Raw genomic sequence first — 16,224 nt, 5'->3', positions numbered from 1 at the left:
CATCAGTTAACAAGACTCTTTGGTACAGACAGACAGACACACACACAGATCCTGTTACTATTATATAAGGATTAATGTTACTGATACTTGTTATTAAATTAATATTTGTTTAGGTGAACGACCGTACAAATGTACAGTATGCTCCAAAGGATTCAGAGATTCAAGTACAATGAAAGTACATACAAGATCACATATCAAACATCAAAATTAAAACAAAGTGGACTTTTAAAATGCACGAACATGAGAAAGCATGCTTGGCACCTTCCAGCAGTAATGTTGTGTAGGTTTTTTTTGGTAAATATACTGACTAGTTGTCTGTTTAATAAAGTTTTTTTTAAAATCCTATTTTATTTATTTCAGATCTTAATGTCACTATGTTTAAAAATGTGAAACATTTAGTAGCGTTACCTTAGATTACTTTTTCTAAATCAAAATGGAAACTGAATCAAGACATACAAAATTCCTTATTATTTCCTCTGATGAATTAAAACATCTTCGAATAAGAAGAAAATATCAAGTTGATTCTGTAGGATGTCAAAATATAAAGGTAAGGTTTTACTCATTTTTTTGTTTGTATAAAGATCAGTAATTTTTTTTATAAAAAAAAATTAATAAAGGGGGGAGGCGAAAGTGACACTTTTTAAAACCAAACTAAAAGTCAAAGGAACTTAACTAAATAAAGAGTCACAGCTCTAAGATTTGGCATGGCAGTTGGTTTTAAGAGGTGCAATGTGGAACTCTAAAGAAATGGCGTTGGAACCGCCGTTTCCCGTCGATTTTTATTTTGCCTTTTCTCGCCAAATTCAAATATAAGAAACGACAGGAAAGTTGAAGGCTGCTAATGCAGGAGAAGAGAAGTATGGTTTCACTATAATTATGATGCCGTTCAATATATTTGCTCTTGACACTTGATTTTTTTAAACATTGAAATATTTGAAATAATACAAGTGTCAAGTGAAAATATATGGGAAATTTTTATGAAAAAATAGTTTATCTCAGATGTTTAAAAATTGTCTAATTTGGCGAGAAAGGGCAAAAAAAATTTGGCGGGAAACGGCAGTTTTCGGCGGGAGCGCGTTTCTTCACAGTTCCATATTGTACCTCTTTAAAGCAACTGCCATGTCAAATCTCAAAGCTGTAACTCTTTATTTAGTTGAGTTTCTTAGACATTAATAGTATAAGTAGTTGGGAATGCCTCGGCCTATTTCAATGCTAAGAACAGTAAGTCCTTCCTTTGATATCACGGATTTTTGTCAAAAAAGGAGACATTTCTTATTTTTGGCCCTCTCACCCATTGAGGTAATTAACAAGATAGTAAAACTACTCAATAGGCACATCTGCCTATGTATAAGTCATTCCCAATATTGTATCTAAAAGAAAATTTTTAATTCAGAATATACCTGCTGGCAGTATATTAACAGATTTAAACAACGTGAAAGAAATGTTAGAGGATGGAATCCTTTTATTAAACTCCATAGCAACATCCACCAGTCTTGATGTAGAGATGAACAGTCCTGCACAAATTATTGCTATTGTACAGAGGAGTATTGAAATACTATTAAAAGGCCTCGCAAGCCAAGCGTCTTTACAAGTAAGCTTTTTAATAAACATATCATTTAGTAGGTAATTAAGATGAATGCACATATGATAAAATTTACATACAGTTAGTTTTTTTATTCTTCCAAAGGATCCAAGGGGGTTTATTATAAAAGTTCTAACAAATGTTGGTCGGTCTAAATAATTGATTTCAATTATCCAATTCCTAATATTTTCAAACTTAAGAACTTCTTAATTCTTACTAAACATTTACCTGATAATCTATTAAACATTAAAAATATGCATAATATTTTTTTCTTCAGGAAAGACTTTTTGAGTTAACAGAAAATAAAACAAATCCAGTGGAACCTTCTAGTATTCTAAAGCAAGAGCTGTTGGAATCATCTGAAAATCAGCAAACAAATACAAATACAACTAGCATCAAATTGAAGGATGAAAATGATTATATTATTACAGACTTTGTCAGTGCTATTAAAGGTAACTTTTAGGACGATTTTTGTTTTTTAAACGATAATGTATAATTAACAAGGATGACAACATCCATAAGTAGCAAAGCACAGAAATTGGTGAATGGGGCTGACGGTCATTGTTGTTTTCTTAAAAATTTGAAAATAGCCAAAAACCTGCTACCCAGCGAGACATTTCTCCGTAGAGTCGCCTACGAGCTCGTGCAATATATGTACGTAGTACTATGCTACCTCAAACCCATTCGCCATGAATTAACACCTAATTTTTTGGCGAACAACGTTGGAAAATCGTCCTTTCAAGCAAAAGGTAGCATGCGAGTTCGCCATCGATATCGTAGCAGAGTATGAAGCGAAGTCGCACAATAGTAGCACAAATTAAAATGCGTCAAAGGAGATATCGACGGCGACTCGAAACATTTCTTATACGAATTCTTAAATGCTTGAATCAAAGCACATATAGGAAGGGGCAAGTTAAGCGGAGAAATTAATGTTTTCATAATATTGTTTGTGGAGTGAGAGAGGGGAAGAGAGATATAGAGAGGGGGAGGGAGAGAAAGAGAGAGGGGAATAGAGATATAGAGAGAGAAGGGGGTAGGAGACAGAGAGAGGGGAATAGAGATATATAGAGAGAGTATACCAGAATTGTCTTTCCTTCGTGAATCGTCACCCATTTAAAACTCTTTACATTTTATGCAAGTTACTCAATTTTGATCATTGGTTGATTATGTGTTTGTTTGTAAATGTTTGTTAACTATATAAAATGCTACATTTTTTTCTTCAGCTAGTATTTACGAGATCGCCAATGTTAGCAGAAATGCTAATAAATTATGAGGTATTAAGCTACTAGTGTAGGAGCTCGCAAATACTAGCTGGCTACCATCATACGAGCTCAAAAAAGTTCACCAAAATGCTACTCTTATAGAAATCGAAAAAGGTAGCATGCTACCTTTTTTTTCTAAAGTTTCGCTGGGTAAAGGGCAGTCTGACTGCCATGCTTGTTTTCTTAAAACGACAGGAAAGGGATAGTTCTATGAAGTGTATTTAAAGAGTTAAGGTACTTAGAGTAGTGAACTTTTATATGTCTTAGTAGAATATATTAGGCATTGGATAGATATGATTATATGTTAAAGAATTTTTAACATTGACCAGACCAAACTTTTTTTATTTGAAAATATCAAAAAAAGTTAAAGAGATTTGCCACATAAATTACATGAGAATGGTCTATTTTTTTCCAAATGTGTATAGCCAAAACACCAATTTTAGATAATCTTTTTCCACATATTTCACAAGAGTTATAAAAAAATTGAACAGGGGTTCCCCTTGGGACAAGTTACTTAAAAAACATAAAAAATAACGTCTGGTTCACTATAGGACAGGTTTTCTATAGATTCTTTTTAAAAAATAAAGAAAACTGTCCGGTTTCCTTACAATATACACATTATCTCAAGCGGAAATACCAACTAACCATACAACATATATATATATAACAAGGATGACAACATCCATAAGTAGCGAAGCACAAAAATTATGTATAAGATTTTAAAGATTAGTTGTCAAAAACATGTATATTAGGGAAAAATCACGAAACCTTTTCAATATTTGCTTTTAATTTTTTAATACTTATATATATGACTAACAGACTGACGGTCAAAGTAAATTGGATGATCAAAACAACGGGAAATTTAATTTTGATATTTTTATCTAAAAAAATTTGAAATTGGACCATAAACACCAAAAGTATGGATAAAAATGTGAAAAATACAAAAATAGCCTAAAACCTGCTTAAAGGCAGTCTGACCGCCATTGATGTTTCCTTGAAAAGACAGGAAATTTAATTTTGATATCTATAACTGACAAAATTTTGGAAATCGGACCATAAACACCAAAAGTATGGATAAAAATGTGAATAATACAAAAATAGCCTAAAACCTGCTTAAAGGCAGTCTAACCGTCATTTTTTTATGAAAAGACAGGAAATTTTATTTTGATATCAAAAACTGAAAAAAATTTGGAAATTGGACCATAAACACCAAATATATGGAGAAAAATGTGAAAAATACAAAAATAGCCTAAAACCTGTTAAAAAGCGGTCCAACCGCCATTATTGTTTTATAGTAAATTGGGCTCCTTAATAATGGGAATGTTGTCAAAAAAATTTCAGCCTTTTATCTTTTATAGGAGCCGAGAAAATCACGTTTCCCCCAAACTAAGACAGACGGACATACAGACAGACGGACATTTCAAATTATAGAGTAGCTTCGCTACTAAAATGACCATTCTCATGTAATTTATGTTGCAAATCACTACCTCTTTTAGATATTGTCAAATAAAACAAGTTTGGTCAGGTCAATGTTAAAATTCTTTATCACAATCATCAAATGCCTAATATATTCTACTAAGACATATAAAAAGATCACTACTCTAAGTACCATACTGAATATTTTATTGGTCATTCTTTGTTGTTATGTGTATTTTGTTGTATAAAAAGTTTAAAAGTTCTATTAACTAGTAAATGCTATCTAAAGTTGTATTTATGACAAAAAAGTTTTTGCCATATATAACACGCAACGAAGTTGAAAATAAAAATGAAAAACTCATTTTTTAAGGAAAATCCCTGGTAAAATCTCTTAATTTTAATCAATAACTTTATATTATGCACTACTACGTTATTTAAAATAGAAAAAACTTACAGTTCACTATTTTTTTAAATGCACTTCGTGAAACTATCCCTTTGATTTTTAAATCCTTAACTTAAAAAAAATTGGAAAATCGGACTATATACATCAGAGATATGGAAAAATTTAAAAATAGCCAAAAACCTGCAGAGTAAGTCTGACCGTCATGGTTGTTTTCTTTAAACAACAGGAAATTTAATTTTGATATGTATAACTAAGAAAAATTTGGAAATCGGACCATAAACAACAAAGATATGGAGAAAATGTGAAAAATACAAAAATAGCCTAAAACCTGCTTAAAGGCAGTCTGACCGTCAAAGTTGTTTTCTTAAAATGACTGGAAATCTAATTTTGATATTTATAACTGAAAAAATTTTGAAAATCGCACTATAAACACTGATTATATGGAGAAAAATGTGAAAAATACAAAAATAGCCTAAAACCTGCTTAAATGCAGTATGACTGTCATAGTTGTTTTCTTAAAACGACTGAAAATCTAATTTTGATATCTATAACTGAAAAAATTTTGAAAATTGCACCATAAACACTGAAGATATGGAGAAAAATGTGAAAAATACAAAAATAGCCTAAAACCTGCTAAAAAGCGATCCTACCGCCATCGATGGTTTTACACTTAATTGTGCTCCTTAGTGATGGGAATGTTGTCAAAAAATTTCAGCATTCTATCTTTTATAGGAGCTGAGTAAATCCCATTTCCCCCATAGCATTATGGACTGACGGACGGACGGACTGACGGACAAAGTGAATTATAGAGTAGAATCGCTACTAAAAAGTAATAATGTATTGATACATTTTCTCATAGATGAAAAAAAAATTATGTAACATATGTTTGAAATAAAGCACATACAGGAATAGGTTTTCAAATTAATCTGTCAATATGATCATCAAATTAAAATAAGAAAAATTTTAATTTGTTACATTTTTTGTGTATACTGTAAAGATTTTACTGTTTTTTTAGATGATGATAATTTTGTTGATATTGACAATAACTGTATTCCTGATTCTGATATAAAACTTGAAACAGGTTAGAATGACATCCATTTACTCGTAATAATTTTAATATGACCACACTATTTATGATTCCATTTTATTGAATAAGAACTCAAATTTTAGCTGGAAAAAGTTCATTAAGTATTATTTTTTTATATTTTTAATATTATAAAATAAAAGGTATTCAATATTGTTCTCATTATTTTATTTTAAATACTAGCAGTTGTGTCCATATCATTGAAAGGACAGAAAAAGGCAAAACGAAATACTAGAACCTTCCCAAGACCTAAGCAAAGCTTTGTTTAAATGTAAAGATTGTTGGATTCTCATTGCTATGTTTCTTATATTAGTTAATCATTATTTAGAATTGCCAGAGAAGAAGACAAAAGAGGAAGTGGACGACTATTTAGATTCAAATCTTGCCTCTGAAAAGGGAAAAAAGAAGCGAAAACGTAAGAAAGGACCCCTACTACCTTGTCCACATTGTGATAGAAAGTTCAGCGCTCAATCTATTTTTCAGGTTAGAATAAAGGGAGGAGGCGGAAGTGACACTTTTTGAAACCAAAACTAAAAGGCAAATGAACTCAACTAAATAAAGAGTTGGCATGGCAGTTGCTTTAAAGAGGTACAAAATGGAACTGTGAAAAAAAGTTGTGGCAGATTTGCCGCTCCCGCCGAAAACTGCCATTTCCTGTCGATATCTGTTTTGCCTTTTCTCGCCAAATTAGACAATTTTCAATCATCAGAGATAAACTTTTTTTCATAAAATTTCCCTTATATTTGCACTTGACACTTTAGATTTTTAAGAAAATTTATATGTTCGGAATATTCAAACTTTACCCAAAAAAGTGTGAAGTGAAAATATACATAAGGAAAATTATGACAAAAAAATATCATCTTATGTGATTGAAAATTTTCGGTTTTCTGCGGGAGAGGCGGTTCCGCCGCCTTTTCTTCACAGTTCCATATTGTACATTTTTAAAGCAACTGCCATGTCAAATCTCAGAGCTGTAACTCTTTATTTAGTTGAGTTCCTTCAACTTTTAGTTTCAAAAGTGTCACTTCCGCCCCCTCCCTTAATTTTTCTTTGGTTGAGGTCATCATTTTGTTTGTTGGTAATGCACACAAAGCTAAAGATTTTTAAAGTTGTCCCTACATTTTGCCTGTCCTACAGGAAAACATATCAATAAGTTAACAGTCAGCATTATTCAATGCAAAGTTTTCATTAAAGTAAACATGTTTAATTTTTTTGATGTGTTTTTGATAGTTTCCTTTTTATTAAGGAACACCTACGCAGGCATTTAGGCGAGAAACCATTTAAATGTGACCAGTGCTTCAAAGATTTCTTAACAAAAGGCAACCTAAAGGAACACATGAAGATCCATACAGGCGAGAAATCATTCCAGTGCAACTTTTGCACTAAAAAATGTGTCAGAAAATTGGACTTAGAGCGCCACATAATGACACACACAGGCGAGAAACCATTCAAATGTGAACACTGCTTTATGGAGTTTACTACAAACAGCAACATGGTAAAACATGTGAGAACTCATACAGGGGAGAAACCTTACTCTTGCAATATTTGCCAGAAAGCATTTTCATCGAAAGGTAACATTTCAATGTTATTAACTGATTCATTTTTAATTTATAATTATGCAAAGAAAAATGGTAGGTATTATTGATTTTAGTAAGTTTGGAAAGTATTGTTGCATTAGATTAATGTAAATGTAAAATTCAGTTAAATATTAACAAGTACATGAAACTTTTTATGTTTCTAAGATTTAAGGAAGCTGTGCTATTTATTAATTTGTTTATTTTAGTTGGTATGGTAGAGCATAAACGAGGACATACCGGCGACAAACCATATTCATGTGATATTTGTCAAAAAGCATTCTCTAGAACAAAACACTTACAGAGACACATGCAGATACACACTGGCGTTAAGCCATTTCAATGTGAAATATGTGAGAAATCTTTCACACGAAAAGAGAACTTGAAAGGTCATATGAATACTCACAATAGAGTTAAAGCTGAATGAAATTTCACAATTAATTTACATCAAGATTGTTTTAGTTAATCAATTGTACAATATTTGATATTTTGTATTATGACCGAAGCTACTCTATAATCTAAATTGTCAGTCCGAAAAGCTAAGTAGGAAATGTTTGTTTAGGTTGTTATTAAAGATAGATGGCAGTTTTTTTGTTTGAAGATAGATTCCTTATACTAAGAGCACCCAGTATATAATTTCCTTTGCACTTTAGTTTTTCTGTCATGATAGAGGTTATGTGTTATAAGTTTTAAATAGTACCTAGTAGAACGATAAAAATTTATGTTAACTTTTTAAGAAGATTTTTTGTCTATAGTTCTTTTCAATAAGAATTACACATATTTAGTGAATATTATAATTGTACTACTATTTTTAAGACTTAAAACACACACCTTTACGGATTCTAGCAGAAACCTACCCCTCTCTTATTGATGATCACTTATTTCTACCCTATTGTCCGTTTGTCATTGTTTGATTTTATTCTGCTATGCTACTTATGAATGTTGTCATCTTTGTTTTTAAATGTAAAAAAAATAAGTAACTACGGTATTATTTTCATCAATTTAAGGTACCTATCAAATGTTTCATTAAATACATGCGTCATATAGTAGAATAATGAATATTTATCATATTTTTTTCATAGTTATTTGACGGCACTTCTGCTATAATATATCTAATGCTCTACTTTAACCTTTTTGTTGGTCATGTTTAAGAAATTTAAAACAAACTAAAAGATCAGCTGACTAATGCGAATACAGCAACAAGTGTTTTTTTCAAATATTAACAAAAAGTTTATCTTTTATTATTTTGTAAAATGTTTTCACTTGCCAAAAATAAACATCTTTATCAGAATAGGTTTGCTCCTAAGCTTTATTTGTTATCTAGTGTTATTTGCCTGAATAATTTACGTACAAAGTCCTGTGATGAAATATACTCTTAATTTCATATATAAGAATGGAAGATGATTTGGGGGAAGAAAATCTGGAGTACCTCTGGCTGTCCTGCAGCTCTCTAGAGGCTGGCCATCAGACAACCAGGAAGAGGCTTAATCAAGTGCATCCTGACAGGCTGGTCCCGGTAATCAACGTTTTAGAAAAACTTCAGGTGACTCATGTTCTTGTCTGGTTGTAAAATTTTCGATTGGGTTGTCCAGGTTTTTACAGGTGACTTATGTTCTTGTCTTGTTGTAAAATTTTCGATTGGGTTGTCCAGGTTTTTACAGGAAGAGAGGCGGATACTAAACTGTAAATTATTATGGTCTTATATCACACTATTTATAGTTTGATTCTTTTTTTAATTTTGAGGGGTTGGTCTAAACAATTCATCCCATAATTTTAATCTGCATAAAAGTAAAGTTTGGATGTACATAAATTTATCATCCATTAATTGCATTTTCAAAAAGAGAAGATATTTTCATTGATAATTCTATTACAAAACAATTCAATCAGGATTCAGAAAATTTATTCTACTTAAAATTGATGAAAATTTGAATTTTTGTATCCTAATGTTGGCATAAAACTTTTTTTTTGTTGTTACTAGGGAAGAAGGTATGAGTGAGGAAGGAGAAGGTAATGGGTTGTGGGGAAATTTTCGCATATAATTGTTTGTAAGAATTTTGGTCTTTCACGTTAAATCCAATAAACTTAATCTAATAATTTATGTGCTATTCTACACTTTAAAAAGTAAGATAATGAATTGTAATTTTTCTTAGATATCTCCCTATAACATTGATGTCCAGAGGGGGGGGGGGTTAAAAAGGTGTTTAACCCCTCCCCCTCAAACCTTTGAACACCCTCCCCCACAATTTACAAGCCTCAAAAAAAGATTGGACGTTCTTGTTCTATCATTATTTTGATATTTCAGGAAATAAAAGAATTATCTGAAGAGGGGATACAATTGTTGAAAAATGTGCCTGCTGATGCTTCTTCGCCAATCATACATTTAATTAAACAAGCCACAATCAGTCTACTTAAAGGATTGAAAATTAATATAAATCTTCAGGTAATGAATTTTTCTGATAAAGTTTACAAAACAAATGGTTTTTGATAAAGCCTTTTAAGTAATGCCGTGGGGTTTAATTTAAAATAAGCAACCTGTCTACCTACCCTTAATATATTATATGTAGGGCTGGGCCGGATATCCGGCCATTTTCAATATCCAGCTGGATACTGGACATTGAAACTATCTGGACACCGGATAACTGGCTGATTTTTAATGCCGGATATCAAACATTGGCCAGATATCCGGCTGGAACCGGATAAATGACATAAGAAATCAGCCGGATATCCAGTATCCGAGAAAAAAAAGTATCTGGCTGAACCCTAATTTAATGCATAATATTTTTTTGTCCATTAATAAAAAACTGAATTGATTTAAAGAGAAACTTTTTTTATAGCTCACTGGACGTTTTTAACTATTTGCCACTAGTTTTATCATATCAAGTATCATTTAATTTGCAAGGAGCAAATTATCTTTTATTTAGTTGGTTCTAACAGGTTCTTTTGATAAGAATTTCTAGTATGTATGTGTGTGGTTTTTGGCTAGTTAACTGGAAAAATGCCCCCTTTATTGAAGCCCTCAAGTGCAAAGCATTTGGGCCTTAAACATGAAAAAAGTTATTTTTGGCCTGGGCAAATTCTAACATAATAATATCTTATTTTTCATAAATATTTTTTATTAGGAATTTTTATTGTCAACTGATGATAGTTCAGACCCAGTCAATTTGTTAAAACAAGAATTCACAGAATCCAAAGATATAACAGAAACTGCCAAGTTTAATCTCAATGACAATGAAGACATTTTGAATGAAGATAAAAAATATGACGAATCTCATGACAATGAAACTTATCCAGACTCTGTCAAAAATGAAGTACTTGACATTAAGCTTGAAAATTCAGAAATAGTTGATCCTGATGAAAATGCTGAAATTTCTTCTGTCGACAAGAAATGCTCAACTATCACTAAAGAAGAGATTGAGGAAGAGGATAATGATGTTAATCCTGAAAATGATAAAACAGGAAAGGTGCGGTTTAGATTATATTGTTTTGTCACAAAATATTCAAACTGATTGATTATGGATACAGGGATAAGAGTTAAGACTCTAGGTGTCGCTTCGGGTACTAGATCTTTCTCCACGCACCTTGAAACATACATGCAATACTTATGAATGCGTTGTAAAGCGTCCATTCACCCATCAGACAACCAACTTTCTGAGTTGCACGACCTTTGTCTGAGAAGTCCCATTTGTGCATGGTAGCGAGTTGCGCCTGTTTTGGGCCAAGGCATTCCCCCCACTCTAACTATTTACGTTGCGCATCTGACATAGTAGCAGTGGGAACCATTTTTAATGTCTTAAGTTATGACGCCGTGTCGGACCGAGATTCGAACCTATCACCTGGATACAGGGATAAGACATTAATCTTCCCCCTTTATTTTGATAAAAAATATTCTTTCTTTGGTAAAAAATCATTGGAGAAGAGACACTTGAATAATAATATATATTTTATGAATGCACTAGTGGCCCCTTCCTGTTCTTTTTCCCAAACAAAATTTGGCCACAAAAGCAGAAACTAGTTCATATGAATTTCAGATTATTCTGATATCCCTCCCCCCCCCCCCTCTTTATCTTTAAGTTTGACAAGATTAGATAGGTAATCACTTTATTTTAAAAATCAAATAATTTGCGTGATAACACTTTTCTGAGGTCTAAACCACATAAATTAAATTATTTTGTTTCACAAAACTCTATAACATTTTTGCTTTAGAGTAAGAGAAAAAGAAATCGAAAGAAAGGTGTTACAATACCTTGTGAGCACTGTGACCGACAGTTCACCTGCCGCTCTCTTTATGTAGAACATGTAAGACGACATTCGGGCGAGCGTCCATTCAAGGTGGGAACTCTTTTACTGTAATTTAATTGTTCATTAGGGCCTAAATTTTATTGCACCATCTTATTAGTACGCGAAGCTACTCTAATATTAATTTTGTCTGTCAGTCAGTCTGACCATAAGCCTGTAATGGTATAGAAGTAATGTGATTATCTCAACTGCTATTGAAGATAGGCATCTGAATTTAAGGTAATGATTCCCTGTATCAATGAGTATCAAGTATATAATTTACTTGAACTGTCAGTTTGCTGGCCATGCATAAATAGACATTAAAATTTTTATTACTTTTTTAAAAAAGGTTCTGCGATTTGTAAGATTCATTAAATATTAAAATTTATTATTTTATGAGGTATCCTGAGGTATACTAAAGTAACAGGATGTATGTTTGTACCGAAGGATTTCGCTAACCTCTGAACCCTTCAGGTTCTCCTTAACAGGGTAGCTTCTCATAGGTCCCGGAGGTTTATAACTATTTTTGGGGTATGGGGTATATAGATGGTACCACCACCACACAAAGAGAATTCGCCCCTGGAAAAAAATTAAACATTCATTTTTTTTAATTTTTACTTTTAAAAAATCTAAAGTAAAAGTAATATGTGTTGGATTTAACTTCCCCCTCCTCAAGTGCCCCTAGAGGCCTCTAGGGGGCGTAGCCGCTAGTCTTCTATATACCTAATATTTAACTGTTTTTCTTCGCATGCTAACATCCTTGTTAATAAATCCAACCAAATTTTTTTTTAATTCTAAAATTCAATTTTAATTCAGTGTGATCAATGTGTGAAAGCCTTCACAACTAAAGGAACCCTAAAGGCTCATGTGGAAATGGTTCACGAGGGGGATAAACCATTCACCTGTCATCTTTGTCCCCGAAGTTTCTACAGAAAAACAGATCTGGACAGACATAAGTTGATTCACAGCGGCGAAAAACCTTTTAAGGTACATTGTTAAAAGTTATGCTTTTCTACAATTTTACAAGCTAGCTTTTTTTGTAAATTTTATTCATAATTGCTCTATTGATTTCAAACTTTGGATGATGATTACTTCAACTGTTAGGTATAATTTAGAAAGCCTAGTAATTCTAAATTCGCTACCTGAAAGTCTGTACATGCAGTCTTGAAATTTTCTGAACTACATGGTAGAAAATTTAAATTTAAATAAAAAATTATGCAGTTAGCTAAATTTAAGTTTAAATGCATTTCGTGCAACTACCTATTTTTAATTTCTAAATTTCATGTTTATTTTAGTGTGAGTTTTGTGCGATGGATTTCACAACTAGCTCTAACCTTATTAAGCACGTGAGATCACATACAGGGGAGAAACCATTCAGCTGTGATGTTTGCCAGAAAGCATTTATTTCTTCAGGTAAATCAAGTTACCTCTCATAAAGAAAAGCTTTTATGATAAAATTAATTTCTTTTAAGAGTGTAAAATGTAAATATCCTCTACAATACAAAGTATTATATAAAATGATAAGCTTTTTTGTCCGTAACGAAGGATCACCGATTTAGTTATCCTTTTCAAGGAATCTTCAATTATGTCCCAGGATGGCTTTAGGCTATTTTATTTCTGTATTTATGTCTTGGAATGGTTTTAGGCCATTTTTGCCATTTCCTAGCTCTTGAAATACAGAGCCCCTAGATGCCAAGGGGCGCAGCCGTTAGTATTCTAAATAGCCAAGGATTTGGCCAAAAATCAAAAGCACTAAAGGGGGGGGGGGGGGAAATGTGGTGACTCGTCACACGACATACCAGCAATTTTATTTTGGATGCTACTCCCTTAGTTTTAGAGATAATTGGATGAAATCTTTTGGGCTGGGTCACTAATTACCCCAACTAGTGGTATCTTTAAAAAAAAACGGCGGCGGGACCGCCGCTCCCGCCGTCCGCCGCCGTTTTCCGCCGCCACCAAAAAAAATTTTTTATTGCATTTCTCGCCGAATTAGGCAATTTGGAATCATTTGAGACCATGTTATTTTTTTCAAAAATTTTTCCCCTTACAAGCAACCCTGCGGGGGGACTTTTTTTCAAATTATCGTTTATCAAGGTATATCTTAAATACAGTAATTCTCCTGTGATTTTGAAAATATTGAAACAAAATCTTTTTAGGTTGGTAAGTTTAAAATATTTGAATTAAGAAAACGGCGGCGGGACCGCCGCTCCCGCCGTCCGCCGCCGTTTTCCGCCACCACCAAAAAAAAATTTTTATTGCATTTCTCGCCGAATTAGGCAATTTGGAATCATTTGAGACCATGTTATTTTTTTCAAAAATTTTTCCCCTTTCAAGCAACTTAGTCATTTTTTTCAAATTATCGTTTATCAAGGTATATCTTAAATACAGTAATTCTCCTGTGATTTTGAAGATATTGAAACAAAATCTTTTTAGGTTGGTAAGTAAAAAATATTTGAATTAAGAAAACGGCGGCGGGACCGGCGGAACCGCCGCTCCCGCTGTCCGCCGCCGATTTCCGCCGCCAACAAAAAAATTTTTTTTTTGCATTTCTCGCCGAATTAGGCAATTTAGAATCATTTGAGACCATGTTATTTTTAAATGGGAGCGGCGGTCTAACTGCCGTTCTTAGGTTAATCTATTTTACTGATCCACCTACAAAAGATTTTGTTCCAATATCTTCAAAAGCACAGTGGAAGCACTGAAAAAAGATTTACCTAAAAAAAACAAGAATTTTAAAACATGATGATTGATGACAGGTTATATATAAGGCCTAAAAATTTAGAAAAAAATTACATAGATTTGAAGGAAAAATTTTGGGCAGCGGCGGAAAACGGCGGTGAAAGGTGGAGGTGGCTGTTTTTTTATGTTAATATTATTTTAAGATATGCCATGATAAACGAGAATTTGAAAAAAAGTCCCCCCGCAGGGTTAGTTATAAGGGGAAAAATTTTGAAAAAAAACATGGTCTCAAATGATTCTAAATCGCCTAATTCGGCGAGAAATACAATAAAACAATTTTGGGTGGCGGCGGGAAACGGCGGCGAACGGCGGGAGCGGCGGTCCCGCCGCCGTTTTCCGCGGCCGTACCTCTGCCATTTGTAACTAACCTACCTAAAAATATTTTGTTTAAATATCTTTTAAAGCACAGGAGTACCACTGATTTTAAGATATACCTTGAAAAAATGACTAAGTCCCCCCGCAGGGTTGCTTGTAAGGAGAAAAATTTTTGAAAAAAATAACATGGTCCCAAATGATTTTAAATTGCCTAATTCGGCGAGAAATGCAATAAAAAAATTCTTTTTGGTAGCGGCGGAAAACGGCGGTGGCGGCGGAAAACGGCGGGAGCGGCGGTCCCGCCGCCATTTTCCGCGGTGGTACCTCTGCCATTTTTTTCAATGTTCCTTGTCACTTCAAAATTCCATGCCAAACTAATGTGATAACCATAAAATGGATATATTACACAAGATTTTCATGTTCTCTTATAAAAAGTGAAAATCGCAGCCTCCCCCACTTCCCTCCTACTGGATGAACAAACTGATCAATAAATGAGTTCAATGTAAGCAACCTAAATTTATGACAATTTTTCTCCTGTCATAATATCCATGTATATTCTAGATCCATTTGACCTAACATGAAGTAATGTTTTTTTTTCATTTTTAGGTGGGTTGAAAGACCATTATAGAATACATACAGGAGACAAACCATACAAGTGTAAATTTTGCCAGAAAGCCTTTAGAAGATCTGGTCATTTGGGCAGGAATGTATACTGTTAGACAAACTTTTAATAACACTTTTGAAAAATATTTGAAATTAGAGCCAATTATAACAAATTTTATATTACTTTGAATTAGTTGTTAAAAAGTTTGAACACTTGTTACAAATCCAATATTTTGAGCATAACAAATGACAGAAACACACCATGAGGAAGATACTATTTCTCTCTGACTTGTATCGACTTAATAAAAAGCTTTCTATAATTAGGGTATGTCCGTCAGTCCACAGATAATGGTTGTTATCATATCCATTTTAAAATTTCCATGATGAATTACTATTGTTACAGTCAGATATAATTTAAGAAACATAGCAATTCTATAATCGTCACCAGAATGTCTGTTTGTAAATTTAAAACAAGCTTTTTTTTCACTTTATGACAAAATTTTTATGTATGCTATTTTTATTCTTAACTGATTTTTGGATTAATGATTCCTAGGACAAAAAAGCAAAGAATCTCAATAAAGTCTTAAAAATATAAGTTTATCCTTAAACAGTATCCTGTATTTAAGCATTAATTTGTATTACTATTTTGTTTAAACTCAAAATTAATATTCTGCTTATTTAGTTCTGACACTCTACAAGTGTTAATGTTTGTTTGTCACAATGTCTAATTTTAGAGCTTCCTTTCATGGATGTTGTTATTCTTGTTTTTATTATAAATTTAATAAATGTTTAAATTTTATTATAGTATACATAAATAAACAAATCCAGGCACATACGAGTCCACACAGGAGTCCGGCCATATCAATGTGAATTATGTGAGAAATTTTTTTCAAGAAAAGAAAATCTGCGAGAACACATGAATACTCATAACAGAGTAAAATCGGAGTGACATGAATATTTTGCATGTCAAA

The 16,224-nt window shown here is 32.6% G+C and overlaps 3 protein-coding genes across 7 annotated transcripts in view; all 3 read left to right on the top strand.

The window, feature by feature from the left end:
• LOC145330075 (uncharacterized) overlaps positions 1–361 on the top strand; it is a 13,822-nt gene extending 13,461 nt beyond the window's left edge. For all 3 annotated transcript variants that reach the window (XM_080174635.1, XM_080174634.1, XM_080174632.1), the window contains one exon: positions 114–361. In XM_080174635.1, coding sequence (XP_080030761.1) covers positions 114–211 — 98 coding nt within the window. In that variant the 3' untranslated portion in view covers positions 212–361. The remainder of the gene's footprint in view (positions 1–113) is intronic.
• LOC145330074 (uncharacterized) lies at positions 334–8,715 on the top strand. 3 transcript variants are annotated; one of them, XR_013883249.1, is made up of 8 exons: positions 334–547; positions 1,394–1,591; positions 1,860–2,034; positions 5,679–5,744; positions 6,076–6,230; positions 6,994–7,318; positions 7,531–7,812; positions 8,299–8,715. XR_013883249.1 is itself a non-coding variant. In XM_080174631.1 (8 exons), the coding sequence occupies exons 1-7, from the start codon at positions 434–436 to the stop codon at positions 7,746–7,748; spliced, it is 1,251 nt and encodes a 416-aa protein (XP_080030757.1). In that variant the 5' UTR covers positions 334–433; the 3' UTR covers positions 7,749–7,793; positions 8,299–8,715. The 3 variants fall into 3 exon arrangements, 2 of the variants coding, with proteins under 2 accessions (XP_080030757.1, XP_080030756.1); XM_080174631.1 differs by having other exon boundaries at positions 7,531–7,793; XM_080174630.1 differs by lacking the exon at positions 8,299–8,715 and having other exon boundaries at positions 7,531–7,818.
• On the top strand, positions 8,715–16,224 carry LOC145330072 (uncharacterized). Its single transcript, XM_080174629.1, has 8 exons — positions 8,715–8,864; positions 9,624–9,761; positions 10,441–10,782; positions 11,525–11,650; positions 12,413–12,583; positions 12,892–13,009; positions 15,257–15,354; positions 16,083–16,224. Exons 1-8 carry the CDS (start codon positions 8,715–8,717, stop codon positions 16,200–16,202), a joined length of 1,263 nt encoding a protein of 420 aa, XP_080030755.1. The 3' UTR covers positions 16,203–16,224.

The sequence above is a fragment of the Acartia tonsa genome, chromosome 10 (assembly GCF_053477335.1).
Source record: "Acartia tonsa isolate MP-2025a chromosome 10, ASM5347733v1, whole genome shotgun sequence".
Taxonomy (NCBI): domain Eukaryota; kingdom Metazoa; phylum Arthropoda; class Copepoda; order Calanoida; family Acartiidae; genus Acartia; species Acartia tonsa.
The sequence above is the reverse complement of the archived record's forward strand: the minus strand, read 5'-3'. Positions and strand labels throughout refer to the sequence as shown.